Here is a 27,211-nt window from a genome sequence, read left to right on the forward strand (position 1 = left end):
TTTCAAACTGTTCCATATTTCCTGCCACCTTGTCCCCAGTCATAGAGATGCATTGATGGTGGTTTGTTTGGACAGTTTTCTCTATTCCCCTTCAAATAAGTCAACGTCCGGCTGACACTAAATTGGGAACAGTGCTCGGAAGAGTCAGGTAGAAAAACAAAATAGGCTGTGTATGTTGCCTTGGAATGGGCCCAAAGCACACAACAAGGGGCAACGGTCGACTACATAGCAGAGGACAATACTGACAAAGACTCCATTGACCTTCACATTGGGTTGCACGCAGCAGTGTTTCATTGTGATCAAACATGCCCTTGCTGTGCGTGTGTGTAAGGCTGCAAGAGTGCAAAGAATATCAATTGGATATTTGCATCCCTCAGTGGATTTTTTTTTGAAGGAGGTTTTTTTTTTTTTTTAGATGCCGCTTATCTGTGTGCCAGATGATCTCCCATCATGTTTTGTCATAGCGTAGATGAATGGAGCTGGACTGACAAGCATTCATGATGAAACATTAATTTCTTTCACAGTGACATTTGTGAAAATTATAAATATCTTTGTGCTTTGCATTATTTACAAAAAAGGTGCCAATTGCATAACATTGTACACAACAACTGTAATGGCGTTATTTTAAAATAACATTTTAACATTCCTATCATACAAAAATAAATTTGAATAGCTCAGGGGGGAAAAAAGGCCATTTTCAACTACATCTGTCGGGATCCTGTGCCTTGGAGCTCCAGAATAAGCGGATTCTTCTCCAGCAAAGAGGTGATCACCACTGTGGCCTTGTACTGCTTCACTGCACTGCAACACACACACACATAAAATGAAGTCGTAAATAAAGTCACCTCTCAGTGTCACACTTTACTACCTGGCGGTGAAGCTGATCTCCAAACGTTGGTAGTGGTCGTGAAGCAGTTGGTGGTCCTTGGAGCGGAGAAGCCCGGAGGTGGGCGTCACGCTAAAGACATTCGAAGTGTCCTCACTCGACTCTGTAGGTTTTCAAGAAGAAACAAAAATAATGGGACGCAAAGAATTGATCCCCATCTGCCAAACTGCTGCTAGATTTGCTAACGCTGCACGGAATGAAGGTTTGAATTGAATTTACCTATAATCAATGACCAGTGAGTTCGGGAGCCGATACTATAGAGCTTGATTTCTTTCTCCTGCATCTGCCCCAAGTAGCAGAGTCCGAAATCGATGTGATCGGTGGACAATCTTAGCGTCGCAAGCTCCACGTGGGCGCACAGCGGCACCGTCTGAAACAGAAGGATGATATTCACAGGATCTTCCTGAAGGAGAACTTTGTGCCATTGAGACGACGCCCTGCTAACCTGCTGGCTGTTGTTGTTGTAGTGAATGATGAGATCCTGCTCGATCTTCAGCTGCTTGTATCCATCGTCACTGGTGAGGAGCGTCACGCCGTCTACGGGATGCTCGATGAGCTCTAAAAGTGACGGCGAGCAGCAGAAGGCCACCCTCACCTGCGTAAAACAATATGAATATTCATTTCAATTTGATTTACAGCACTATTTCGCAACATCAGTAATCCCCAAGTAGTTGGTTGTACCAGCATGCTATTTTGGGAACGTAGAATCAACGTCTGGGGGTCAGCGGCCGACCATCTGCAGTAGGCGTTGGACCCTGACTGAGTCGGCTCCTTGTGCAATGAAAACGGCGGCTGAGCTATGAGTCGAAAGACCAGGCCCATCTCAGTGGGGTTTCTTAGCAGGAAGCTCTGCACGTTGTCAAATTCCTCCAGGAACACCTAGAAAATGTCCAGAAAATTATTGATGGTGGATTCATTGACTGATGCTTGTATGCTGGACTAACCTGCTCTCCCTCTGTATTCACTAAATCACCAGCTGATGTGTGAAATCCCAAAACTTTATTGTCGTCTTCCATCTGTACTAAGAGCCTGCAAACCAAATAAACACAACTCATTGATTTTCGAGTGAAGCACATGTTCCAAGAATAGCCATGTTCCCATTGCTTACACTGCAGGCTTGATCACCGCCAGGAGGTCCACTCGGATGGGCTCCAGATCCAAACCATGGAGTCGTGTCACCTTACCCGGCACACAGATAGCCTCCTGGAACAAAAACAAACAACAGATATGTAGACGGGGAGAAAAAACAAAATGGGTGGACTATTTTTGATGTGCTGAGTGTCTTACCTCGGAGTCCAGACTAATGAAGCCCAGACCCAAGCCTATGCATGTGGACTGGGAAGATGTTTTGCTCAGGGTGAGCGGGGTGAAAGACGCATTCACGGTGTTGCTCCCTTGTGCCGGGATGATCTGCTAGGCACAATACTTACTATTGATTTCTAATAAGACAAGCAAAGCGGTTTGAATGGTGCTGTGCGTACGATTTGCTGCGGTGTGACACAGTAGGGTTCGTTTGACTTGTCTCCCACATGGGCTCGAATGTGGACAGACAGCATTTTTATTTTTGGAAGACATAGTTTGTTGTTTTCATCTTTGGTTGTTTCTTCTTGTTCCGTGCCCTGAAATCACAATATATGTATTTGAGCTAATTCCATGACCTTATATGGAATTTGAGCTGGCTTTGTGTTTAGAGAGTTGTGAGGGAAAAAAAAAAAGTCCAACAATTTATGCGTGTATGCTCACAGCAGAGCTGCAGCACGAAGCCTCCGAGCTTAACATGTGAGTCCTTTTCCAGGCGGCCTCGCCGTTAGAAAGCTTCGACGCTCCCTCGGGGTTGTCGTCAGACTCCTTGAGAGGGAAGCTTTCCCCGTACGACATCATGACGTCCACCACTTTGCGGTCGTTCGGAAAAATGTTGTACATCTCCCAGTCCAGACGGATATCTGTCCAAAAAGATTTGTTAGTTTTATTTAAAAAAAATAAAAATAATAATAATTAAATAGATAGCTAAAATAAATAAATTACAAAATAATAATAATAATGAATAATATTATAAGAAAGACAAAAGCGCTACTTACCAAACAAGGTGGGGTTGTTGATGCGAAGAGAACGGAAAATAGTTTCACCTCCAGATAAACGAGTACCAAACCTAAAGATGTGACCAATATTGACAAACCTGCTTAATCAACCCAATGAGTGGATTATAGCACTTACTGTACATTGGGTCCCTGGAACTGGTCTTTGGGACGCGGGCCTATGATTTGGAAGTAGAGCGGACAGCCTTTCACGAGCATCTGCATAGGGAGGTGGGTGGGCTCAATGGCCCCCACCTAAAAATAAAAATAATGGCTCAGTCGAAATTGAGGGTAGAATTGACTTATTCTTTCATTGTTTTTTATGAACAAATATTTGCGAGTTGGATTTAATCATCTTCATCCATCTACCTACATTGCATATGAGATTATCTTTGTACTCCCCCCACACGTCGCTGTAGGCGGTCACGTCCACAGTTTGGGTCTCAAAGGGTTCCAGCGTTCCGGCACTTGGCACGATGAAGAAGGCTGCACCTTTTCTGTTAGCCAGCAAGCTGCTCACAAAGTCTGCCAATGGATATTAAAATTGCATGTGTGGCTTTTCTATCCTCATATTTAAAATATAACTTTTGAGAACTCATGCATACCCTTGTGTGATTGCTCCTCTAATTTCTTGGCTTGGACGGAGTGAAGCGGCTTCTTCATGTAATGGGAGCTTCATGACAAAAGTAGCTTTTGGGTTAGCTATTAAGAGAAATGATAGATGAATATTCAGACCTTTTCTGTGATGGGGTGCTGGGCTTTTCCACGTCACAGGTGAAATATTCCGCCTGGATGGTGAAAGATGCCGTGATGGCGGTGTGATTGGTCATAAGCAGCTGCTTGGTGACAGGTTGCGCCAGCAGTACGTCACCAAAATCGATCGTCAACTCCGCTTGCCCCTTGTTGTCTGGAACGGGACTATTGACAAACAGGAAGAGCGGCGATGACCTCATGATGATGATGATAAAAAATATATATATATCCCACCTGGTGTCAGGGAGTGAGTAGGACACTCTGAGTTTCTGGGTAGTGGGCGCCAGGATGCTGAGAACAAGAGGCGAGTTCATGCCCTCCACCTCGCAGAGTGCGATGACATCATTCAGTGCAGACTGTGATGAGAGGAAAAAAAAAATTAGGTTAATCAACAAAAATAGCTTGATGTGTTTAAGAGTCTTACATCTGTTTGGGATATGAAGGAGACTGTGATATCCAAGCTGGCGTTTGGTCCTAAAGTGCCTGACAGGGGTTCAAAGGTTGCTGAACAAAAAGATGCTTGCTGACCCTTTAGCGCTTCCTGAAGAAAATAGAAGAACGCAATCTTAAAGGTACACTAAATGTACTTTTTAATTGATTGTATAGAAATAGTTCAGTTTCTTCAAAGCTTCAATACAATGAAAAAAAAATTTGTAGGACACGCACCACCCAGCAGAAATTGGATTGCAAGAGCGTCTGGTTGTAGATAGTGACGGTCCCTTCTGCAGCTACTCCCATGTAGAGTTCAGGAAGGAGAAGCTCGCAATTCAGTAGACACAGCTGAGGAGACTGCACATCCGCACGCACGAGTAGGTGACTGCGGAGCACACAGGACATCATACAAAAGTTTTTTTTCTCAAGTATGAACAATGGTAAGTAATTTGAGTGGAAAAGAGAAGTAAATTCTAAAAAAAAAGAAAAATAATAGTACAGAGAATCTGCAAAAAAAAAAAATAGCAAAAATTCTTAAAGCAGCACATCTGGTTTGTGAAATTGTTGTGATATAATAATAATAAAAAAACATAATCTTGAGATATATAGACATTTTCCCTACCATCCTGTCCCATCCTCTACTGACAGCTCCAGTTCCGTTTCAAGTTCTTGGCAGAACTCCGGCCTGAAGTGGATCTCCACACTGCAGCCGGTCAAAGGGGGGAGCACCCCACTGCATGGCTCGACAGTCAGCTATACACACACACGCTAATGTGAGTCAGTTGATAACAAGTGTGTTGTTCCCAAATGTGAATGCATTCCACCTGCTGATCTTGTCCATCATCTTGACTCTTGTGCACCTCCTCTAGCGTCCAGGAAGCATCCAGTTGCGTGACGTTGTCGAGGTATAGCGTCTTGCTGCTCTGGTCCCCGAGTCTCATGAGACCAAAGTCCACGCTGGGTACGCTGATACTCACACTGGGACCCTTGTAAAATAATATTATAAGAGGCTGAAAATTCTACAGAAATAGTGTGTCACTGAGATGGATAACTATGAAAAGTCCTGCTTACCTTGAAGGTGACCTCCACCACCAAGGTGACGGGTTCGGAACGGTGCTCGATGTGGCAGAGCAGACTGGTCACCACCTTCTCCGGTTTGCCTCCGGTTACAACCAGTTCAAAAGCAAAACACTTTTTCTCGTCTGTCGGGGAAAGGAGGAAAAAAGTAGTGGTGGTGTTATTTTTTTTGGCACAGTGTCATTTATACAGAAAAAAAAACAAAATACCAATTTTTCCAGTAGCAGGCTCCACTTCTATTTTGTGACAAGTGCTGCTCACCGGGTCCCATTGGAAGGAGACAGGTGTTTTGCTGTTATTCCACATCTGGCACCAACAGAATTATCATTAAAACTAAAAGATTGTACAACATCAGGTTTTGCAAAGCACCTTAAAATGTCGCCGGGTGGTGGTGGAAATAAGAATTTCCCCGGGGATGATGAGGGCGTAGGGCACCAGCAGGATGTTGAAAGGCTCCGTAGAACCTTTGACTTCGATTTCCATGACGGTGGTGTCGCTCACCTTGGAGCCGACGCGAACGGGCTGCAGGGTGCCGGATCTGCTAGAAAATGAAAAATGATCATTCAGGTGAATTTTTGATTTATATCATGTTACCTCTCGTCGTTGGTCTCCAAGGGCAGTTGGGGGATGTCGCTCAGGACTAAATGGCACACGCTGTGGTAATCCTGCATCTTTAACAAGAAATACAATTTTTTTTTCCCATTTATTCATTTTCTCAGTTCTCAATAGTTCTCATACACGAGTACAAAAAATGGTACATGATGGCTTTGAAAATTGGGAAGAGTGTATTCTTCCTACCTCCTTGGGAAAGAAGGAGATAGTGAACTCTCGATCCTGGCAGGGGGTCAGAATTCCCAAAGCCGGGTTGACTTGGAAAATGTCATCTCTGTCAGGTTGGTACTGGATGGATAAGGGGTCGGGGAGTTCACAGGGAAGGAGCGGCTGGAGGTTGGGCTTCATGATGTGCCAGTGAAAAGCCAGCTCCAAATGGCTTCAATAAAGATAACAGTACATTGCAATGTTTGATGACACATCAAAACAATGCAAAGAATACATACACATTATTTCTGACGACTATCGTCTTCTGATGAACCGTGTGAAGGTTGCCCGGTTCGAATCGGACAAAGTAGTCTGCGGTGATGTCGTGCACCTCCCCTAAAATAAGAGGCAGCTCCTTGCCGGAAACGGACAACAGCTCAAGAGCGATCGATTGGCCTTCGCCTAAAAGCAGAAAAGTGAATGTGAGTCTCGCTTTTAAGATGAGGGGGGTAAAGTGGTGTCACCTTGAACGCAAAAGTCTTTCACTTGGCAATTGTCGCACGCGATTGTGAAAATCCGGCAAATGCGTTCGGTGGTGGTGGGAAAGAAAAGAGCCTGCAAGAAGTTTGCCAAACCAAAACTATCAGGACTGGAATCATCATAATGATGGAATAAATAAAAATGGTATGATCAACTGTGGAATATTTTTTAAATTGTATTCTTCCAGCACAACCTCACCTCGACGACAATGGTGTCGCCAGGCTGCAGAGAAAAGAAAGATGGGCTGACGGCAAAGGGAGGCTGGTCTGAGTAACAACTTGTAACCACCGACTGGATAGAATAAAAAAAAAAAGTATTTTAAGAATAATAAAATAAATCAACCAATCATTGAGGTAAGTTTTTGTCACCCTGGGATCGGTGATTGGCCACTGATTCTTTGGGACGATACAGAAGGTTCCGGCACTGAGACCGATGTTCTGACAAAGGAAGTCAACACATCTCACTCCCCCGATGAGACAATAACCACAGTCCAGAACATTCGGCACTGAAAACATAATCTCAAGATCATCAAGATATCAACTCAAGGACTTCCTGTCCTGTTTTGATGTCAGAGAAGACTTACAGGTCAGAACAGGAGGCGGCCTCTGCGCCTTGATGGGGACCACGAGGACATGCTCGCCCTGACTTTCCACCACTAAGCGGTCTTCATAGTCGGCAAGGGAGTCTGGAGCGAAGCGCACGTTGAACTTACAACTCATGCCTGGAGCGACAACACCGCCTTTGCCAGGAAATCTCCCTAGAAAAAAAGAATTCAAAATTCACGTCACACATCTTTTTATAAGCTGCTCAAAAATGTGTCTTGACACCTAGGATCTGGATTTAAAATAAAAATAAAAATAAAAATAAAAATAAAAATAAAAATAAAAATAAAAATAAAAATAAAAATAAAAATAAAAATAAATAGTGCTCACCGAGACCAATAGTGAAGTAAGAACTGCTCGCCGGTAGGACTCGAATGTCACGGCTGGAAAAGCTCACATTTTTTAACTCCAGTGTTGTCTAAGACGGGAAGAAGACGGGTTGAGGATCGCTTTAGAAAACACTGGAATTGTTCAGCGCCGTCATACCTCATACACCTGTCCCACATTGTAGACTGTGAAGAGCACAACAGGTGGTATGGCCAGGAACACCTCAACTGGACTTTCTTCGGAGCTTACAATGAGAAATAATACAGCAATGTTCATAAGGGCAGCTTGAAGCATATTTATGAGGCACACTCGACAGTAAAACAATCAAATTGACACCCGACCCATTCAAAATTGAATGTACCTTTCCATGCCGTCGTCCTTCTTCACCGTCCGAGGGCGGATGAGGGAGGCGGCACCCTGGTGATCTTTCGGAGGCAGGAAGCGTGGATTTTGGAGAATGCGTTGCCGTTCCTTCATCTTTTGGAGTTTACTGTTGCCCTCCGCTTGATCCGTTGCGCTCGGCTCATCCTTCCACTTGGGCAAAGGTCTGGTCTGTACCTTCTTAATTAAGTAAGATTAATTTAGTTATATTTTTAGGATGTCGCTTAAAGAGATGACTGCAAACCTCAGTGGGTGACTTCCTGCTCTTTAGGACCAGTGAGCTGCACTCCACAGTTTGGTTGGACTCGGACTCGTTCCTCATTCTCCATAGCGTGTTGTCGTTCACCTCTTTAGCCACATGCATGGTGTAGGCAATGGTTGGTCTGGTAAGATCTGGTTTTACTGAAAGAGGAATGCAATCAAATGTGAGTTACGGATAAAAAAAAAAAATGATAAGAAAGAAAAAGTACCAATTGCTGGAGCCTTCATTTGTATTTTTTGCGGCTTTATATAGTCCAGTGGTGAAATGAGGTCATTTACTTGAAGAAGCCCTTCATCAACGTGCCAGATAAAAGCTGACTTGACTGCAAGAGACAAAAATGAGATGATAAGTTTCGATAATCATGTGATTTTAGGTTAGAGTGGATATTTTTGTCACCTGGAGGGAGGCCCTGAAGATCAGGCACATCCATGAAGTCCTCCTTCATCCGTTCCGTGGTCCGTTGCTCCGTGCCAGCCGCCCGAGCTCTGGCCTGGATGATGTGGCTCTCCAGCATATCAGCTTCTTTTATCCGCTGGTTATATTCAGCCCGAACCTTTTGAGAGATGTTGTTAGTAGCCAAGCATCTTGCGATGGATGTTGTTCTCTTCACACGGTCAAATTTACCCGTTTGAGCTCTTCAACATATTTGTCATGATAGTTGCTCCTCCCTTTTGCCTTTATAAGGTTGCATGGTGTCACGTTGGTGTAAAGTTCCTTAAAGGTGCTGGCCAACACGTGAGAAATGTCCTTATGCACAAAAACATATTATGGATGGATGTTTATGTGCATGTGTGGCATCTGCATGAATGGTTTCTCAAATCTTATTGGACAAAGTATTTGACAATTTATTGCAAATCATTTACGGAACCCATAAGCAATGTTAGACAGATCTACGAGGGTCCAGGGAAACCAGTTTAAGAACCAATTTAGGTCAATTACCTGGGATTTTGCAGAAGCAGGTGTGTGAATGTCCACCGGAGGATCAGACCGAGCAGGTTTCTGCTCTTGTTGCTCCTGCAGCATGACTACCTTGGGAAAAAGTTGATCCAAGCACCTAGGAACCAAACGTCAGTGTTAGAATCTTGATATTGTAGTGGGTTGACATAATTCACCCGGAACCTAAAGTCAATATCCCACAATTGCTAAACTGATTTAGAAACACATTTAAAAAATACAATTCTAGACTCAAAAGAATGTACAGGTACTTGGAAGTTTGGAGTGTTGGTTTTGTGACGTCACAACTGTCGTCATGGAAACCAACGACGGCAACTATTCATTGCCATTTTTCTTCACAAATCTGTAACAAAAGACCCACAAAACAAACCACACAGCTTTTATCAAATAAATGATGCCACAAGAAAAACACGGAATATGCATTGTGTTTTTGTCTGGTTTTGAGTTTTGAAATACAAGCATAACTCTTAACTTTGTAGACGTAAACGACCGTCGGTCATTTTGTGTACAGGTCGTTGCCTAGCAACGTTGTGAGGACCCGAAAAGAAGCCAGCTTCGAGCCCATTTAGTGAGGAGTGACATGGCTTTGAAAAATCATTTTAACTTACACATAGGACAATTTTGTTTCTTTCATTTAGAGGACTAAATAGATTACTAAACTGAAGGTTTGAACAGCACTATTACTTTCAACCACAGGAGGGCAGCATATCACCAGAAATGAATGTTTTCTCGGTAAAGCTGACATAAAATTGTGTCATGCAAATAGAAATACACAAATTGCAATGAATAGGCAAATGTGTGAATGAGCAATGTATGAAAAGTTAGTTCATCTGCCTTCTTTGCAGAGTTTCACAGCATTGATCTTATTTTTGTTTTTATGTAGAAGGGGTTGGGTATGCACAAACTGGGGAACACTTGGTCAAATCTCTAAATTCATGCTATTGGTAACCACCAATTGAGGGTGCACTTCACCTCTCGCCCAAATTTGGCTGAGATCAGCTTCTCTCCTGTGACTGTGATGACCTAGTGACCTCTGCATGTGCCTATGTGAAGTGAGCTATTTGGCACAATTAGAATTTTTTTTTAGAATGATCTTAACTGATTTTACTACTGAACACAACTATTCTTATGTAAAAATGTAAAGTGCAATCAAATGAGTGTCAAGTCGTTTTTATAAAAAAAAAACTATAACAAAACAGTCGCTTTGTAACTTTTTTTGTGTTTACACAACCCGGCGGCCGGCGAGAGACTCGATCAGACAGCAGGCTGTCGGCTTACTCTAATAATAAAGGCGCACAAAGAGGCATGTGTGTGGCTCTTTATAATGCAACAATCCAATCAGGCACAAGAGGCCCCTGTTTGTCGACTGCCGACGTGCCGTTCACATCAAATGCAACCATTATAGTGAGAGCTCATTTAATAGCCATGGAAAGGAAAAAAAAAAAAAAGTGCCTGATTGAATCATCTTGAATATTTTCTGCACCGAGATAATTGTCTGGTCAGATGTTTTGTTATATAAGTTTTTTTTTTTTTTTAAGTCAGAGTGGGCGCAGCAACTCTAGTTGGATAATGAAGCTTAACACTCAATCTCAACGTGATGAAACCCATGTTACATGTCCAAAAACATGTCACGACCTTGTGTGTCGACATGCTGATATGTGACTGTCAATCTCTCAAAAAATGCTTCTCCCTTAAGCGTATTATACTTTGACTCATTATTGACTGTGATGTAAGTGTTGGCATGGGGACAGGTGCACACCTTTTAAACCTGTCGACTCTAAAAACAATTGATTTCACCATTTGATTTCTGATTAGCACCAATACATGTCTATATTTTTGGCATTACATAAGACTTACTGTATGTCCCTTTTTGTTATTTAAAACCGGTGGCTGTTTAATTTGTCTGTGGAATGCTTTTTGTCAACACACCCCAATCAAGAATTTTACACTTGACATCCGTTTTTAAATCCAGTTACTTTTTTTCTTTTTAATTAGAGTTAGGCTTTTCTAATGCAAATGTTCCACTACTCACAAAGGGGACCGAACTACGACTGGGTCGTATTTTCACTCAATGAGCCAGCACTTCATTGTCACTTGTCAGTTCGTGTGCAGATCCCTGGAAGTGGCGGAAGCATTCCAAATAATTTCTACATGGCTTTGCCCATACCCCACCCTTTCTAAAAAGAAAGCATATTGCATAACACCGCAAAGAAACTGATTGAAAAGGATACCGAGCTTAACTGAAACTTCTCAAATCACGCATGACTTTGAAGGCCTCATTACAGAACATTGGCAGTGCAAAGTGAAAACATATTTTGCATTGCATTTGTTGCATGTTACAATGGGTTGAATTCCAAAGCCTTCATTCCCGCATGCATGAAAGTACTTGTCAGACCGGCATGGCAGTAGTGGGTGTGGACTGAACCGGCTCATATAGAGTGAACGGAGCTGTTGGCAGCTACACACTGCGGCTCAGAGAGTGGAGAGGCAAGGTAGGGGGGGAAAAGTGAATTCCATTTGAACAACATATACGTTTTACCGTCGGGATTACGAAGGAGGAGGAGGACCGAGCGGTGGACCTTCGGCCCCCAGCACACACTCAGACTCAAAGCGGAATATGGAGGCCAATGGTGCTGCAGGGAAACACAGTGAGTTGGATGACACAAATTTACAGCCCAGTTCCTTTTCATGTACTCCAATAGAAAACCCTCGAGGAGGGTTGTCAATTATATTATTACTTATTATTTTATATTATTATATTACTATTATTATATATAATATTTTTGGTATTGGAATTATATATAATACTGCAATATATGTGCATTCTATAAGATACATGACAACCCAAAGAATAAACTACTAAAATGATGCCAAAAGTCACGAGTAAAAATGAAATTAGAGATCATTGAAGATATTGCGTGCACAATTTGGTTGATCATCCATTGCACGACACTATGTATTATATTTTTAGTATTGCTCCATTTTTCGACCTCTTCTGTCTAATGTTCGTCATCGCATGAGAATCGTCTGCTCTTAGGTCACTACCGTCATATGACACTTTTGTTTATCATCTTGTCCGGAGTTGACACAAGACTTCCCCAATCTTGCTGGCGCGTGTGTGGAGTATATAAACAAACGGATTCCAAAAATGGACACCGATTAAGGGAAGCTTTCACTATACATGTTTTAAAGTTGCACAAATAGCGGTAATAAGACGCGAATTCGGACCCGCCCAATGACGGAGCGCTGAAGCGCTCTTTGCCCCTTTTCTCCCCCGCTATCCGAGAATCAGTTCCTAAATCTCGGCAGTTCTGAAATATTTTCTTGCGCGATGTCTTGCTGCGAACAAAAGGCTATAAGGAGTCCGTCGGAAGAGCTGGCTCACCAGCAGCGCGTGAAAAAACTGGCCCAAGAGAATGGAAAACGGATCGGTGAGTAAGACCCAACTCTGGTTGAGTTTTGACCCAGAGATCTTTAAAGGCGTTCTCACTCTTGCCTGGAGCTATGCATTCCATCTTTGAGCGCACAGAAGACCTCTTCACTGGAGCTCGAAGGCTTCAGAGTGGAATAAATGCAGAAGCAAGACTTGTAAATGAAGCTTCAGAAAACATGTGATTCATCATCTGGTATCGAGAGGTGTCGTCTGTAATCGATTAATCGACAGCAAATCAATTGCTGTTTTTAGTTCTTTTGAAATCATTCAATAATAATTGTTTAAAAATGGTTTAGTTAAAAAATAATCAGGGGGGAAAGGGTTTTAAAATACTTTATAATGCAAATTATTTTGTATCTTATTTTGGAATAATCAATTCTAAATCTATTCGATAGTGACAGCCCTACTGGTATCTTTAAAAAGAAAAAAAAAATCTCATGATTCTTATAAGTTATGAATCACACTAATAAGACGCATGCAGCTTTCTCTTTTGTGGCTAACACAATAATGATGCTTGATTTCCTCAAACATGCACGTTGCAGCTGTGCAATGTGAGCATTTTTGTGATGTCTCAAAGCCCTCTGTTTGGGTGGGGGGAAAATGTCAGAAATCCCTGCCTACTACCCTGACGCCTTTTTTCCTAGGCACAGCATTGCAGTCCTGACGTGCCCTCGATGAGACAATACTTGCAGTTTCTAACCAAAAACGAACAGTGTTAGACTAAACTCATCTACCCTTCTTAAACTGGATTTACTTTGCAGTTCCAATTCTAATTTAACACCCAAATGCAACAGTTTTGTCCTGCTGATTGGTTGTCGATAAGTCTCAAGTCAAGTCAAGTCATTTTCGGCAAACGCCTCCCACGCCCTTGCAAAAGCACCGAAATCAGCGGTTTGACCCTAAGTCACTGCTCATCTCAAATTCCACATTAAAAGCTCATTCTGATGAAAGCAGAACTAAACTGAGGCTTTGTGACTGTGTAGCGTTTTCTTTTTTTTTTTAAATCCAAGGAATGATTCACTTCTGCATATAACCCGGGTTACGTTGATGATGCACAGTGGGAAAGGCAAAAAATAGCAATAGTGAAACTTAAGTGGAACAAGAGCTGGTTGACTTCCAAGTTGTTCTAATATAAAAAAACAAAAACACAAGAAATTAGCTCTGGATGCTTTTGAAAAATTATTGGGATAAGAGTGATATCGACACTAGTTATAATTTCATCGGCTTTGACATATTGGATATAATAGATTTCTCCTTTTCCCCAGGTTTGGAGGGCGACCCAGATCTAAACTTTCTGCTAGTTGGCGGCATGCTGACCAAGATTCGGTCCCGCTCCTGGCAGAAATCCCGCTTCTACCGACTACAGGAGGACTGCAAGACGGTGTGGCACGAGTCCAACAAGCCCTTCAAACGCAAGCAAACGTGTGAGTATTGCTGTCGTTCTACGACTTCATAGTTAAAGCTATTTTTCATAAACAGGGGAATTCTAACTTTACTAGTGAAAACATGTGTTGTGCTTATTTTGAATGTGGTTGTGTCTCACATGGCACAGAGAAAATATTTTACTGCTGACTTGCATATTTCCCGCCTCCAAATGGAAATTTTCCATCCAAATTCCCAAGCCTTGCACAAACGCTCCCCTTCAAGGGTGTGAGCACCGCCCAAGTTTTTGGGTTGGTGACAGCGCCCTCAACCAACCACCACCACCTTGTCATTGTTGCCCCCCCCACCCCTCTTCAAGTCTGACCTTTCCCGTTGCCTCCGCATGGATTCTCCACAGAACAAAGACTTTCATTAAACCACATACGTCAAACTCAAGTCCTGTATTGTCATTTATATTGGGTTGATCTCACTGAAGCAAAGCAATTTTTTCTTGCTAATTGAATTGAAGAAATTCTGTACAACGTGGTTGACATGAGTTGAGGTGTTTCATTTTAATCCCATTATGAAAATGAGTTTGAGACCCCTGCTTTAGACACAAAAAAAAAAGCCTCTTGCGGGTGGAACAAAATGTCTTTTATCCCTGCTAATGTCCATTTTTGTTGTCAACATTTGAGCGGTTTAAATGAGGCCATCAGATTGGGCAAGTAATCCAATTTCCCCCTGGAATGTGCAAGAATTTTAATGCTTGGCTTGACCACAATTTGATGCCTCGAGGGGCTGCTTTATAAGATTATCCGTCGGGGCATATTTTTTTTCATGTTTACATTGGTGAATGTAATCACAGTTATTACGTAAACCCTTGCGGAATATGCTCATTAGGAAAAATGCAAACGAACATGGTCAGGCAATTTTCTTTCACTCAAGGGCCACATTGCATTTAAAAAATGGGTAAAAAATAAAATTGTTAAAAAGTAAAATAATTGATTTTAAATAATTCATTTGGCTATAAATAATTATTTACAATCAATAAATGCATTTGAAAGATAAATTAAAATGATTCACTCTTTTGTGTATACTGTGCGTTTTACCGTCAATACATTCTGCTTTTCCACATGAACTTGGGGAACAAGAATATATCTTTTCTTTTTCAAAGTGCCAACAGTGAGAACACACACTGCTTCCTGTTGATAGACTAGACAACCAGTTTCTGGCACACCGCAGTGGACTCGCTGCAGACCCTGCTCGGTTTCAGGAAGGAAGTCAACTCCACAGTTCAGTTAGAAATGAGGCTTATCTTTATTTCTAGCCTTGGTAGCTTAGCATGCATCATATTGAATATTGATGTTTCTTTAGGTCTTCAATATCTGCAGCCGGTTATGTTTAGATGTTAGCCGTGTGGTCATTATAAAAGCGCATTTTAGTTTTCAGTTTTGTTTTGCAAGTATGAAATCGATAAGTGTATTTTCCGGCATCCACAGTTTACGTATATCTAAGAATACTATTTTTCATGTTCAGAAAAATGTGTCTTTCTCCACACAGTCTCAGTCGACGACATCGATTCTGTACGCAACGGCCGCCAGTCTGAGGGTCTGAACAAGCACATCGACCCGAGTGAGGAAGAACGCTGCTTTTCCATCGTCTTCAAGGGCCGCAAGAAAGTCCTGGATCTGATGGCTACCGATAACGAAGAGGCCAATCAGTGGGTGAAAAGCTTTGAGAAGGTCTTGAACAACATGCGCAACCTCAGCCGGCAACAGAAGACCGAGCAGTATCCTTGACAAAAAAACCCTGAGGTGTTTGAGATTCCAAGTTGAAATGAAATCCTTGCATCCGATCGCTAGCTGGATCATCGATTGCATGCGCAAAGCGGACAAGAACGAGGACAACAAAATGAACCTGAAAGAGCTGAAGCGCTTCTTGCGACACGTCAACATTGAAGTCGACGACACGTACGCCGAAGCACTTTTTAAGGTGGTAGCACTTCAGAATTTGAAGTCAGTCAGAGAGCACCTTGCAAATTCACATTATCTTCTAGAAATGTGACGAGTCCAACTCGGGCTACCTGGAAGACTTTGAGATCAAGAGGTTTTACGAACTGCTGACCCAGCGCGAGGAGATAGACGTCATCTACCAGAACTACGCTCAAACAGATGGTCGGATCAGCGCTCGGGACCTGCTCAACTTCCTGCTGAACGAGCAGAGGGAGAACGCCACCGCGTCGGATGCTCTGCGACTGATCGAAAAATACGAGGTGGATGAAACGGGTAGGTTTGCAGCAGGAAAATCCAGTCAAACATTTTCCTTATTTCCATTGTCCCTTCAGCCAAACAGAATCATCTCATGACCAAAGACGGCTTCCAGATGTTCCTCCAACACGAAGACAGCGACATCTTCAACCCGGCCTACAAGAACGTCTACCAGGACATGACGCAGCCTCTCAACCATTATTACATATCTTCCTCGCATAACACGTATCTCACCCATGACCAGCTCAAAGGACCCAGCAGCACTGAAGCCTACATTAGGTAAAAAAAAAAAAAGAAAAATACAGTATATGTACTGAGCGATCATTTACTAAAGTACTTTTTTTATTCAGAGCTCTGATGAAGAGTTGCCGCTGCGTGGAGCTGGACATTTGGGACGGCCCCAACGGCGAGCCCATCGTCTACCACGGATACACGCTCACTTCTAAAATCCTCTTCAAGGACGTAATCAAAGTCATTAAAGACTATGCCTTTAAGGTACCAGCCTTCCCTTCATACATAAATTATATTAATAGTGCATTGCTTGCATGCTAACGTAGCTTTCGCTTCTCCACCCAGACGTCGGACTACCCCGTCATTCTGTCCTTGGAGAACCATTGCAGTGTTGACCAGCAGAAACTCATGGCCCACTACATCGTCTCCATCCTGGGGGACGCCTTGGTCAACAAGCCCCTCGGGAAAGTTATCCCCACCACCTTCCCCTCACCAGAGGTTAGCAGAAGTGGTCTTTTGGAAAACTTTATTCGAATAAATAATCTTACCAGGATGTTTCCCTAATTTGTTTCATGTATCCTACTTTGAGAGCCACAGTTTTTATAGGCTAAATTCTGACCATTTGTCTTCCACAGGAGCTCAAGGGCAAGTTCTTGATCAAGGGAAAGTGCCTCAACAAATTGGACGCCATGTTCAACAACAACACAATCTCAGACGGCACGGTGTCCGAGGAGGATGAGGCGGCGGAGCAAGAGAACGGACAAAAAGCGCCTCAAAAGGTTTGTCAAGTCGTTGTAAGTCATCACGGAAAACGTAGGTTAGAAAAAAAAGTAATATTAGGAGATAAAAGTTTTTTAAATGTTTCAAAATTGGTGATTTTCTCAGAAACACTTTGTAATATTAGAAGAGGGAAAAACATTTGGATTATATATTTGATGATTCATTTTTTTACACATTTTGTATGGTCACAACTTTTCCCTCAGAAATCAAAGATCAGACTGGCGAAGGAGCTGTCAGATGTGGTCGTCTACTGCAAGAGCGTCCACTTCAATGGTTTTGAACACGCCAGGGACAAGTTGGACTTTAACGAGCTGTCCTCCTTCAAGGAGAGCAAAGCCTTCAATTTTGCTGAGAACTCGCGTAAGTTCACAGTCAACTAAAATGCATATTAAAAAAAAGTACATCCAAAAGTCCAAAGATGTGCCGCTTATCAGAAATGATGATAAGGTAGTTTACTAAAGCTAATCTGTGCCAATTGTACTTTTGTAAGATTTGTAGAAAGATTTTCTATGATTTAGTAAAAGGCAAAAAAGTCATAATTTTAAAAGCTTTTATACAAAAATATGTCTTCAAATATTTTATGAGTAATTTGTTCAAGTGTATATGCAAACCAGTGAAAAGTGTACTTTCATAATGTGTCGCCTATTTGACCTCTTACCTTTCCTGTTTTGTGTGTTTGTGCCAGGCGCAAACACACAAAACAGGAATGGTAACGAAACAAAATGTCCTTTCAGCCACGGCCTTCATGCACCACAACATTGACAAGCTGAGCCGGACCTATCCGGGTGGCTCCAGAACTGACTCATCCAACTACAACCCGGTGCCCCTGTGGAATGCTGGTTGCCAAATAGGTACATCTTGCCCCTTCACACATCCACCTACTCACCAAAAAAAGTAACATCACCTTTGTTTTGGCAGTGGCGCTCAACTTCCAGACACCCGGCAAGGAGATGCAGATCAATCAGGGCCGCTTCCTACCCAACGGCATGAGCGGCTACATCCTCAAGCCGGAATTCCAAAGAGACCCCTCCTCTCAGTTCGACCCTAACGTGCTTTCCCACGGACCCTGGCTGAGGAAGAAGACCCTCCATGTCATGGTGAGTCTCTAAACACACACACAAAAATCATTCAGGGTTTTTTTGCATAAAAATCTGCACTTTTTATGTAATATTAGAAAAGTAACAATATTTTTAATATTTGGAGGATAAAATTTTCTTGCATAAAAATCAGTACTTTTTTCCATAATATTAAAAAAGTAACACAATATTTTTAATATCGGGAGGATAAGATAGTGACGATTGTTTTTTTTAAAATTATGTTTGTATTACTTGAAAATATTTATGTATATTACGTACATATGTATGCAAGGAATTAAAAAGTTTCATTTTCCATGGTAACAGTTGTAATAAGGGATACCTTGCAGGTGATCTCGGCCCAGCAGTTACCCAAGCTCAACGTGGACAAACAGAAATCCATCGTGGACCCCCTGGTGAGGTTAGAGATGTACGGCGTGCGGGCTGACAACGCCATCAAGGAGACGCACTACATTGATAATAATGGTGTGGTGATATACACTCCCGCTCACACACACAAACACACAGAAGCGTCCCCTGTGTTCCATGCTATGTTCATTTCATTGTGTAGGATTTAATCCCATGTGGAACGAGCGCTTCCAGTTCGACATCCACGTCCCTGAGCTGGCCATCTTGCGAGTGGTTGTGGAGGACTACGATGCTACGTCGGCTAACGACCTTATTGGCCAGTACTGCCTGCCGCTTACCTGCGTGCAGAATGGTAACGAGCATACCGCATCCACACTCCCATATATTCATATATTCTTTGTGTTAAAAAATGTTTTTTCTTTGATTTGGACAAAAATAACCAAAAATATAGTGTTTCACAAAAACCTTTGAAAATGTTTCATATTTTCATGTAACAAAACTGACAAAATGACATTTTGCTGCAATGTAAATTAGTCATCGTGCAGTTAAATCACGATAAATCGCTTATTTATTATTACTATTTGTATCCCCCCCAGGTTATAGGCACGTTCCGCTTCTTAACAAGAATGGCGACCTGATCTCGTCGGCCGGCCTCTTCGTGCACATCATGCTCCTGGATGCCAATTAACGCAGGGGAAAATGACATTTTCTGCTCCTACCAGTTATTGTATTTTATTTTATTTTTTAAATGCAACAATGTCTGCATAATAACTAAGCCAATAAGCCAAAGTGAACGAGTATGGAGAGTATTTGAATGTATTCGTCCCACTGATGGTAATAAGCTCAGGTTGGAAGGAAGAACTTTGAAGATAATAGTATTTAATTTATGTAGATGGTATTTTCTGACAAGCTACACTAAGGCTTTTTTTTATGGAATTTCGTATGTTTTTGTCAAAACAGATGATCTAATTGTCCATTAGGAAACTGTATGAACAAACAATGTGAGTTGTTTTTTGTCATCGAACACACAAAGCCTAATTTTTTAGGGCTATTATGTTGAATTATTATCATGTTACCGTTATTAAAACCTGAATTGCAAATGATCCCACTGATAATCCAACAACCGCATATGTCTCTATTCTTTTACACTACTTGTCTAATAAAACCATCAGCAAGATGTTGTCCTTTTGCATGAACGAAAGCCTCTAAAACCAAAAAAAAACGGTGTGAATGTGGGATGAAAAAAAATGAAATGCAAAATAATTTAATGATAAAGTTTATAAATTCAGTCAAGTATTGATGATTTTTAAAATAGTGGGAGGTTTACTGTCAATATATTTTGATTAAGCAATTTTAAATAAAAAATGAAATTAAATATGACTGAGCCGACCCAACTTTGCATTGTGTAAAATGATAAAAACTCCTAATAAAGGTCATTTTCAGCATCAGAGAAACACGTTTAGCTGCGTTAAAAAAGCCCCGCCTTCTTTTTCAGCTCCTTCTGCCGCCACTCCGCCAGGCGCTGGAATTCTAAGCGGCCCATGCCGAGCAGTTGCTCAAAATCGGCGTCAGACAGGAAGTTCTGAGATCGAGAACATTAAATTAGAGACCACTTGCACCGCCATCTAGTGTGCAACCAATATTTGACCTCTGACCTCTTTGTAGCAGGGGTCCACGTCCGGCGGGAGCTCCGAGGCGGACTTGTTGATGAGGAGCTCGGGGGCCACTTGCATCCCGGGGGCTGTAGGGAATGGGCGGGATGAAGTCGGGCTGGTGATTACGGGGGACGAATCCCCAAAATGGCTTTTGTAGATTGGAGGACTCATGGGGCCTCCGGGCGCCCGGTAATTGCCTCCGCCTGAATTTAAAGTGGTGTTGTTTAGATCCTGCGGGGTATGAGAAAGCAAAGACAATTAATGGAGCACTTAATTTTTAATTTAAAGCTCACGTGACACATTTCTGCCACTTACATAATTGAGCTCTAACAGCGATGCGTTGCTATTCAGCTCTTTCTTTATCTCCTCATAGGACTTCCCCACCTGTTGACAAAGGTGAAGAAAGAGAAAACAGGTCAACGCAAAAAGTGCCAAATTATCTTTTTTTTTTTTTTTTAGATGATTGACTCCATGATGTTCTTTACTCACGCTCCACTTATGGGGGTCCCACGCATTAAACCAGCCGGTGAATGTGGGGGGCTCAAAGCCCTGTTTGACACAGACCACAGGCGTGTCCTTGTCACGGCCCGCCGGGTGGGTGCGTAAGTACTCGTGGGCAGAGTTCCATGTCTCCTTGGTCTCGTACTCATTAGCAGAGTTCCCCACCCACAAGAAAATCTGAGGAGATTTATATTTTTCAAACAATGCATAAAAGCCAAAGAAAAAGCAAGTCTGAAGAGCTTACACTGCTGGAAGGGACGTTTTGACACAGAAAATAAAAATGGCCAGTTACCTCTTCCCAGGTGTCCAGCAGCATGACATCCTCCTCGTCCAGGTCGCTTTGTGCAAAGTCATCCACCTCGGTCATCCGAAACTGACCCGTCTGATTTGAGCACTCAAACAGACGAGGGCTGTGAAGAGGCTCCTCCCTCTGGAGACTGGAAAAAAAAAAAACATATATATGACTGAAAAAATGAAATGCAAAATGTGCATTTACCTCTTGTCATTGGCGTAGGGTGCCTTCCCTCCAAGGGCTACCCAGAATTCAGCAGGCTCCTGACCCTCCATCACCACCTGTTTGTCCTGTTTGGAGACCACGTCAGAAATGGCTCTGGCCATCACCCTCTCATCCCCGCTGCAACCCTAGACACAGAAAGAGCCAAGTATACATTCAAATTCTTTCCTGTGAATGAGAATAACCAAATGGCTGTCTCGCTAACTGACCTTTCCGTACCACAAGTAGCACGAGTGGTCACTCTTGAGCAGGAAAACGTCATTGGTGTTGAGGGATGACGCCCTGGCCAGAACTTCAGTAGCCTTGGTGTTCAGCTCGCTAGTCCCCCGAACCTGGAAGAGCCTGGCTCCGCTCACAGGGTTGACCACGCCGGGTCGACCGGTACCACCCTACATAACAGCGTTTATTTATTTCCAGCACACGACAGCATTTATTAACTCAACTGCAGATGGATAGTGAGGCCTCTATTTATATGCATTTTTGGAATAATAATAATAATACATTGACAATTTAGAATCTTTAGTAAACCTATTTTTTAATTTTCTTTTATTTTTTATTCATTGAAAATAATTAAGCGGTCTGGAAGATGAATGGCAAAAAAACATATCTGTATGTAAAATAATTTATAGATATTTGAGAAGAAAAAAAACACTAGTTCCATAGCAATAAGGCCCACCTCAAAGATGATAAGTCTGCCTTTGAAAATGGCCAGGAAATGGCGGGGCTCCTTTCCCATGACCACCCGAACCTGCACGGGGGCTCCGTTGTACTTCTGATCCACTAGCACTGCCTGATAGGCACAAGCCGTCACCTCGTCTTTGGTGGCCGACCGCCCCTGGCGGGTCAGAAAAAACGTCATTAAAACCAACAAAATCAAGAATGTGTTTAAAAAAACAAAAAACAAACCTGCCACATGTAGAGAATGTGCTGCTCCCGGTTTGATATGCGATACGTGTATAGCACCAGGTAGCAGTCTCCGCCGTAAAACTGTCCATATGTCCTCGGATTGACTTCAGCCAGTTCCAAATCTTCAATGCGCCACACCTGACAAACAAATGAACTATTATCAATTGATTTTAAAAATAACTTGATGTTACTTTATTAGTTATAGTAACAACACTGCATTCAATTCAATTTCGAATTCCACCTTGACATCTCCAGAGCCGTCGTCCACCATGCGCTGCTTTGCTGCCACCTCGGGACGTGCGTGGAGCTCCATCACGTCAAACTTCACCTGGTCAACCTTTGCTGGGGGAGACATTGAATAGGGTAAGCATCTATTCTGATGGTATAACCCAAAAAACATACTTGGCTTACTATATTATGACCGACACTAAAATATAGTAGTGTAATAGGCATAAGTGTTCATCGAAATCAAGAGGATTCTTTTTTTACTTTTAATTCTACTCTTTTAGAAATTTACCTATCTTGCCCACATTGTGCGTGGTGCCCAAGCCTTGAGTTTGATTCTTGTCCCTCCACTCCTTGAAGAGGTGCTTGAACATGGCCGACTCGCCGCCCTCGCACATGACCTCCACACTGGTGCTTGCTGGGTAGTTCTTGGCCTTGATATAACCCTGATATATCCAGAATGGAATAGATGCTTTATGATTCTTTTATTTTTTTTTTTTATTAACATTTGGATGGACATTTGACTCACCACTGCCCGGTTCAGAGCACCACGCTTCTCCTCTTTGGAGGCGTGTTTTCCTTTCCACACCATCACACTGGAGCCAGCATTGTCTAATATGTAGCAATCCTGACAGAGAGATAGAAGCAAATAAAAATATCAGCAATCAGACTTGTAGATTCATCGATGCTGCACGAGGAGTGTTTACAGAAGACTTCAGGAGGTTTTGGGTGAGAGGCTGCGTGGCCACTTCTTGAACCACCAGATTCCCACTGACGTCGTAAACACTGAGGAGACACACACACAAATTGATTCATAATTACAATTTGCGAATACTTTTGCCACCTCTGATTAATAGTTTGTATGAGCAGCATGTTCTTACTGGTAGAGCCTGACGTTGGCGTTGACTGGCCGGCGTGAGTCGTCGTCAGGGATGGCAGCCTTGAGTGCACCGGTCCTTGGACCCAATGCAGCCGTCATGTTTTTCATCAGCTCGGGCGAGTCGCGCTCATCGCCGCCCTCCACCACGCCGATCGCAGCCCGGCCGCCTCGTTCCCGGTCCCGGATATCCTGAGCCAGCAAGGTGGCCTGGGAGACAAAAATAAAACCATGTTAGTCTAAAATGGACAAAGCAAAATATTCTGGATAATTAATTGCAAAAAATATTCAATTACAGCCTTTAAAAATATATATATATTTTTTTTTAATCCATATTAAATTAATTTAATTTTTTAAAATAATATTTTAGTAAATACTTCACTAGAATTAGTTTACCTTGAGCTTCTCCCCCCTGTTGCTCTTTTCTCCATTCCACTGCACTATGAGATTGCCCATGTCCAGAAGGAAGATATCCCCTGTATTAAAGCTGCTCCACGCCACATCCACCTGTACACATGCACACACTCACACTATACATTTCTATAAAATACTAATATTGAAAGTATAGAGCACTTTGCTTTTTGTATAAAACTAAACTTGATACTGATATTGAACTTTGATAACCTCGGTGGCTGTGATGTGCTTCCGCCCTTTGACGTGCAGCAAACGCAGGACATTGTAGGCGTTGGTATCCACGTGGTCAAAACCGGAGGCCACGCCCCCTTTTTTGTATCTGCCAGGGAAGAGAGAGCATCAAGCAAAGTTCAAGTGCCATAAAACTAAACACACACGAGGCACTGTGCAGCATTGTGCCGCTTATGCTTTGGTCATCAATATATTTCAAATGCTAGCATAACCTAGTCGCATACATTGCAGTACTCACATAATGCCGTTTTTGAAGTAGCCCCTGAAACGTGGCGACTCGTGGCCCTGCACCTCCCTGTGCTGCACCGGCGCACCCCCCAAGTGCTCATCCAGTTGGGTGACGAAGACAGCCGCCGCTCCCTGCTCATCCTGCGACGAGGTGTTCCCGATCCAATAGTGAATGTCGGCCGAGCCCAAGTTCTGACTCATCTGTGGGACCAAACACGGGACTGATTCATATATTGTGAGCTTTGGTGTGCTGAGATTCAAATGTCACCAAGATGTATTGACATTTTCTCCTGCTGTGGGATTTATTAGAGATTTTGTTTGTTTATGAGGGAGATGTACAGAAATAAGGAGGTGTGGCAATTCAAGAGTACTCACGTGCAAAACAATGTAACAATCGCCCTCGAAGAAGTTGCCGAAGCTTTGGGCCGACAGCGGCACCATCTGCAGCTTCTGTTGGACATTGATAAAGAAGAATAAAGTGGAATGTTGAACCATTGTAGAGTCCACAAAAAAAAACAAAGAAGGCTGATGTTTGCTTTATTGGATGACTCACGTTAATGGTCCATATCTGCAGGCCTGCTTTTCTGTGGACACTCCTAAACGCATCTTTATTGGCATCATTCATCATAACGTGTACTGTGGACTGAAGCACACACACAGGAACGACTATTTCACATCTTTTAGTATACAATATGCTGGATTTATGCAAGATCCCAAACGTTCCCATGTGAGCAAAACAGAAGAGTTTAAATATGGTGTGTTCAAGTACAAATTGGTCATATTTACTTTGCTTGAAACATCAACATTGTCATTATGGCCTAGCGTGGACAGATGGCGGAGATGAAAACTAACGATAACATCCTGACAGAAATGACCTCGTGATTCTCACCGATGACCGCTCGGCTCGCTTGTGATGCGAACGTCGATAAGCAAACGAGCTCAATGCAAAGTCGGAATGCAAATACGGCAACAAGAAAACAGCCAGCGCCTTAATGAAAGTAGGGGTGAGATGAGGTGGTGTCAAACATAGATTCATTAGGGTCATAGTGTACCATTGTCTTATCTTATCATAAAGACAAAAAAAAATAGTAATGGCGTCGAGTAAAATTAAATGATAAGAAGCAAAGCTGACAGTATTATTGCATTATGCAGTATGTGCTTTTCCATTTTTTCCCCAGTATTAAAATTGACATATAACTTGAAACTAAAAATAAACTGAGATGTCATTGCAAAAGTGCACACACACCCTTAAAGGTTACAGCTCACATTAATGGCAGAAGTTTTGAATAGATATCGCTTGGTGTCAAATCTGGCATGTTAAAGGGTGTGTAGACTTTTTATAGTCCTCATATCTATAATATGGTTCACACACATACACTTTGAACTTGATAAGTAGCAGACACACCCTTCCTAGGATACGCCTGTTTGATATGAACGATTGATCATAGTACTTCATTTCAACGTACACTAATGATATACATGTATTTTATTATTTCCTACGATACAAAAAAGTAATGTACGTATATCGTATATCTACAAATGTATTTGTGTATTTGTCTATGTTAAATAAATTAGGCCTAATATTTAATTAGGAATAAAAAAATAGTAATCATGCATTTACAATATTAATATATTCATATTTTCCAATGTATTTGCTTCACTTCCTGTTTAAAGTATAAAGTACATACTACACATTCTGTATACAGCTCTCCACTTGACGTTCCCTGCGGAATATAATAAGTCCATAATAGTAATGTAAACAACGTAGCACAGCCGTTCATTAAGTGCTGTTTACCTTGACTGTTAGTGCATACAAAAGAAGAGCAGCTGGGAGTATAAAGTGATCTCATCTCAAAAACACATGGACAAAAAAAAAGAAATCCATAATCGTGCAACAAGAAGGACTGGTTCCCTTTCAATTAACCCACACAAACCTGTCCATCTTTGCCGATAGAATCATAAATCAACAGAAATGTAATCACGATATACATGAAAGATTGTGACTTTTTAAAAAAAGAAAAAAACATACTGTATATTGTTTGCATAACCTACCTTGTCTTGGGAGCAGTGCAGGTTGGAAAAAACAATCAGGGGGTGAACCTCCAGTGCTGTGTGCGAGCCAATAAGTGTGTATGTGTGTGTGCGTGCGTAGGTTGGGTGTATTTACTTCCACGCCCACTCTCTGAACACACCTGCAATTTCCTGTGCTGTCATTCTTGCACGGTAAGGTGCTGCAAATGCGAGCTTTACAAAAGAAAATACTGTCTAAAAATAACAAGTCAACATTTACATGAGAGACTATAAGGGGAGACATTTAGTCAAAGTAAGTACATTTGGGGTGTCACTATTGAATATTTTTAGAATCAATTATTCAAATATTGTATTTTGTATGAAATTATATTAAAAAAAACGTTTCTGTTTTTAAGCTCTAATATTTTTGGTAAACACTTTTATCATGGGACAACACTAATAAATAAAAAAAATCACACGTTGCTAAAACCAGGAGGTGTCAAATTGAACTTTGAGTGATCAGTAAAGTGACAGCACCAAATTCAAGACACCAGTTGACTTTTCAAATGAGACTTTTCAACTCTACCAAGTCACATGACATCAACGGCTATTTGTTTTGTGCATGACTCAAAGTTTTTAACAATGAACCCAAAAAAGTCTTACATACCTTTCGTAGTTGGTTTGTCCTTGCTGGATTCCGTCCTCGTCATCATCGTCACAACCACTTCATGTCTGAGGCACAAAAGAAAAGCCTGTACAAAAATACTTGCGGACTCACAAAAAAAACACACAATCGGCTCACCAGAGCCAAAGCTAAAAGGTCACCTTGCATATCACATGAGGAGCCTAAGCTCCTTTGAGTTGCACATTAACATCCCAGCCAACCTGCAGCTCATTCAACGGCGGTCGGCGTCTTCAATGTGACATCACCTGAAACAAACTTGTTTGGATTTTTTTCTAGCTGCAAATTACCAGCTGGCTAATGGGCTACAAAATATTGCTGTAATAAAGTCACAATTATGTAAAATGTATACTGTAAATTTGGCAGAAATAAAATTGTAATATGAATAAAATTATATAAGTGAAG

General features: G+C 42.0%; 3 protein-coding genes across 9 annotated transcripts; 1 reads left to right on the forward strand and 2 right to left on the reverse strand.

The window, feature by feature from the left end:
* Nucleotides 1-494: 494 nt before the first annotated feature.
* On the reverse strand, nt 495-9,177 carry dlec1 (DLEC1 cilia and flagella associated protein). Of its 4 annotated transcripts, none has more exons than XM_037280009.1 (38): nt 9,034-9,177; nt 8,719-8,841; nt 8,491-8,647; nt 8,303-8,416; nt 8,077-8,234; nt 7,813-8,009; nt 7,611-7,695; nt 7,455-7,542; nt 7,106-7,279; nt 6,891-7,027; nt 6,721-6,813; nt 6,507-6,597; nt 6,282-6,444; nt 6,022-6,214; nt 5,818-5,894; nt 5,593-5,764; nt 5,433-5,529; nt 5,218-5,348; nt 4,971-5,132; nt 4,769-4,899; nt 4,381-4,531; nt 4,139-4,255; nt 3,949-4,070; nt 3,697-3,879; nt 3,567-3,634; nt 3,335-3,486; nt 3,101-3,216; nt 2,965-3,035; nt 2,630-2,829; nt 2,368-2,505; nt 2,174-2,296; nt 1,995-2,089; nt 1,831-1,915; nt 1,568-1,765; nt 1,332-1,481; nt 1,106-1,256; nt 869-989; nt 495-801 (listed from the first exon to the last, which is right to left on the reverse strand). In XM_037280009.1, exons 1-38 carry the CDS (start codon nt 9,115-9,117, stop codon nt 702-704), a joined length of 4,968 nt encoding a protein of 1,655 aa, XP_037135904.1. In that variant the 5' UTR covers nt 9,118-9,177; the 3' UTR covers nt 495-701. The 4 variants fall into 4 exon arrangements, with proteins under 4 accessions (XP_037135904.1, XP_037135903.1, XP_037135902.1 ...); XM_037280008.1 differs by having other exon boundaries at nt 5,593-5,761; nt 7,813-8,012; XM_037280007.1 differs by having other exon boundaries at nt 7,813-8,012.
* A 2,311-nt stretch (nt 9,178-11,488) lies between these two features.
* plcd1a (phospholipase C, delta 1a) lies at nt 11,489-19,683 on the forward strand. Of its 2 annotated transcripts, none has more exons than XM_037279687.1 (15): nt 11,489-11,696; nt 13,747-13,905; nt 15,404-15,632; nt 15,706-15,835; nt 15,900-16,128; nt 16,188-16,389; nt 16,461-16,605; nt 16,687-16,839; nt 16,977-17,120; nt 17,325-17,481; nt 17,856-17,972; nt 18,040-18,218; nt 18,545-18,680; nt 18,766-18,915; nt 19,160-19,683. In XM_037279687.1, exons 1-15 carry the CDS (start codon nt 11,666-11,668, stop codon nt 19,249-19,251), a joined length of 2,253 nt encoding a protein of 750 aa, XP_037135582.1. In that variant the 5' UTR covers nt 11,489-11,665; the 3' UTR covers nt 19,252-19,683. The 2 variants fall into 2 exon arrangements, with proteins under 2 accessions (XP_037135582.1, XP_037135581.1); XM_037279686.1 differs by lacking the exon at nt 11,489-11,696 and adding an exon at nt 12,121-12,479.
* vill (villin-like) lies at nt 19,467-26,989 on the reverse strand. 3 transcript variants are annotated; one of them, XM_037279682.1, is made up of 20 exons: nt 26,795-26,989; nt 24,668-24,759; nt 24,490-24,564; nt 24,125-24,315; nt 23,866-23,974; nt 23,638-23,748; nt 23,246-23,451; nt 23,072-23,150; nt 22,894-22,992; nt 22,657-22,810; nt 22,381-22,481; nt 22,140-22,277; nt 21,910-22,068; nt 21,443-21,622; nt 21,216-21,361; nt 21,012-21,156; nt 20,708-20,896; nt 20,534-20,602; nt 20,219-20,449; nt 19,467-20,145 (listed from the first exon to the last, which is right to left on the reverse strand). In XM_037279682.1, exons 1-20 carry the CDS (start codon nt 26,835-26,837, stop codon nt 20,032-20,034), a joined length of 2,631 nt encoding a protein of 876 aa, XP_037135577.1. In that variant the 5' UTR covers nt 26,838-26,989; the 3' UTR covers nt 19,467-20,031. The 3 variants fall into 3 exon arrangements, with proteins under 3 accessions (XP_037135577.1, XP_037135579.1, XP_037135578.1); XM_037279684.1 differs by having other exon boundaries at nt 24,668-24,757; nt 26,792-26,987; XM_037279683.1 differs by lacking the exon at nt 26,795-26,989 and adding an exon at nt 26,167-26,282 and having other exon boundaries at nt 24,668-24,757.
* Between the last annotated feature and the right edge of the window lie 222 nt (nt 26,990-27,211).

The sequence above is a fragment of the Syngnathus acus genome, chromosome 20, assembly GCF_901709675.1.
Source record: "Syngnathus acus chromosome 20, fSynAcu1.2, whole genome shotgun sequence".
Taxonomy (NCBI): Eukaryota; Metazoa; Chordata; class Actinopteri; order Syngnathiformes; family Syngnathidae; genus Syngnathus; species Syngnathus acus.

What these genes read in the sequence shown, in the direction of transcription:
- vill (XM_037279682.1), bottom strand. Translation starts at nt 26,837, where the DNA reads ATGATGACGAGGACGGAATCCAGCAAGGACAAACCAACTACGA. An exon ending in TGCAGATATGGACCATTAAC is followed by an intron (nt 24,565 to 24,667) that starts GTGAGTCATCCA and finishes AATGTCCAACAG; the next exon opens with AAGCTGCAGATGGTGCCGCT. An exon ending in ACGGCTCTGGAGATGTCAAG is followed by an intron (nt 22,278 to 22,380) that starts GTGGAATTCGAA and finishes TTTGTTTGTCAG; the next exon opens with GTGTGGCGCATTGAAGATTT.
- dlec1 (XM_037280007.1), bottom strand. Translation starts at nt 9,117, where the DNA reads ATGCTGCAGGAGCAACAAGAGCAGAAACCTGCTCGGTCTGATCCTCCG. An exon ending in AATGAAGGCTCCAGCAATTG is followed by an intron (nt 8,235 to 8,302) that starts GTACTTTTTCTT and finishes TTCCTCTTTCAG; the next exon opens with TAAAACCAGATCTTACCAGA. An exon ending in CCACCCGGCGACATTTTAAG is followed by an intron (nt 5,530 to 5,592) that starts GTGCTTTGCAAA and finishes TGTTGGTGCCAG; the next exon opens with ATGTGGAATAACAGCAAAAC.
- plcd1a (XM_037279686.1), top strand. Translation starts at nt 12,380, where the DNA reads ATGTCTTGCTGCGAACAAAAGGCTATAAGGAGTCCGTCGGAAGAGCTG. An exon ending in ACGCCGAAGCACTTTTTAAG is followed by an intron (nt 15,836 to 15,899) that starts GTGGTAGCACTT and finishes ATTATCTTCTAG; the next exon opens with AAATGTGACGAGTCCAACTC. An exon ending in TTAAAGACTATGCCTTTAAG is followed by an intron (nt 16,606 to 16,686) that starts GTACCAGCCTTC and finishes TTCTCCACCCAG; the next exon opens with ACGTCGGACTACCCCGTCAT.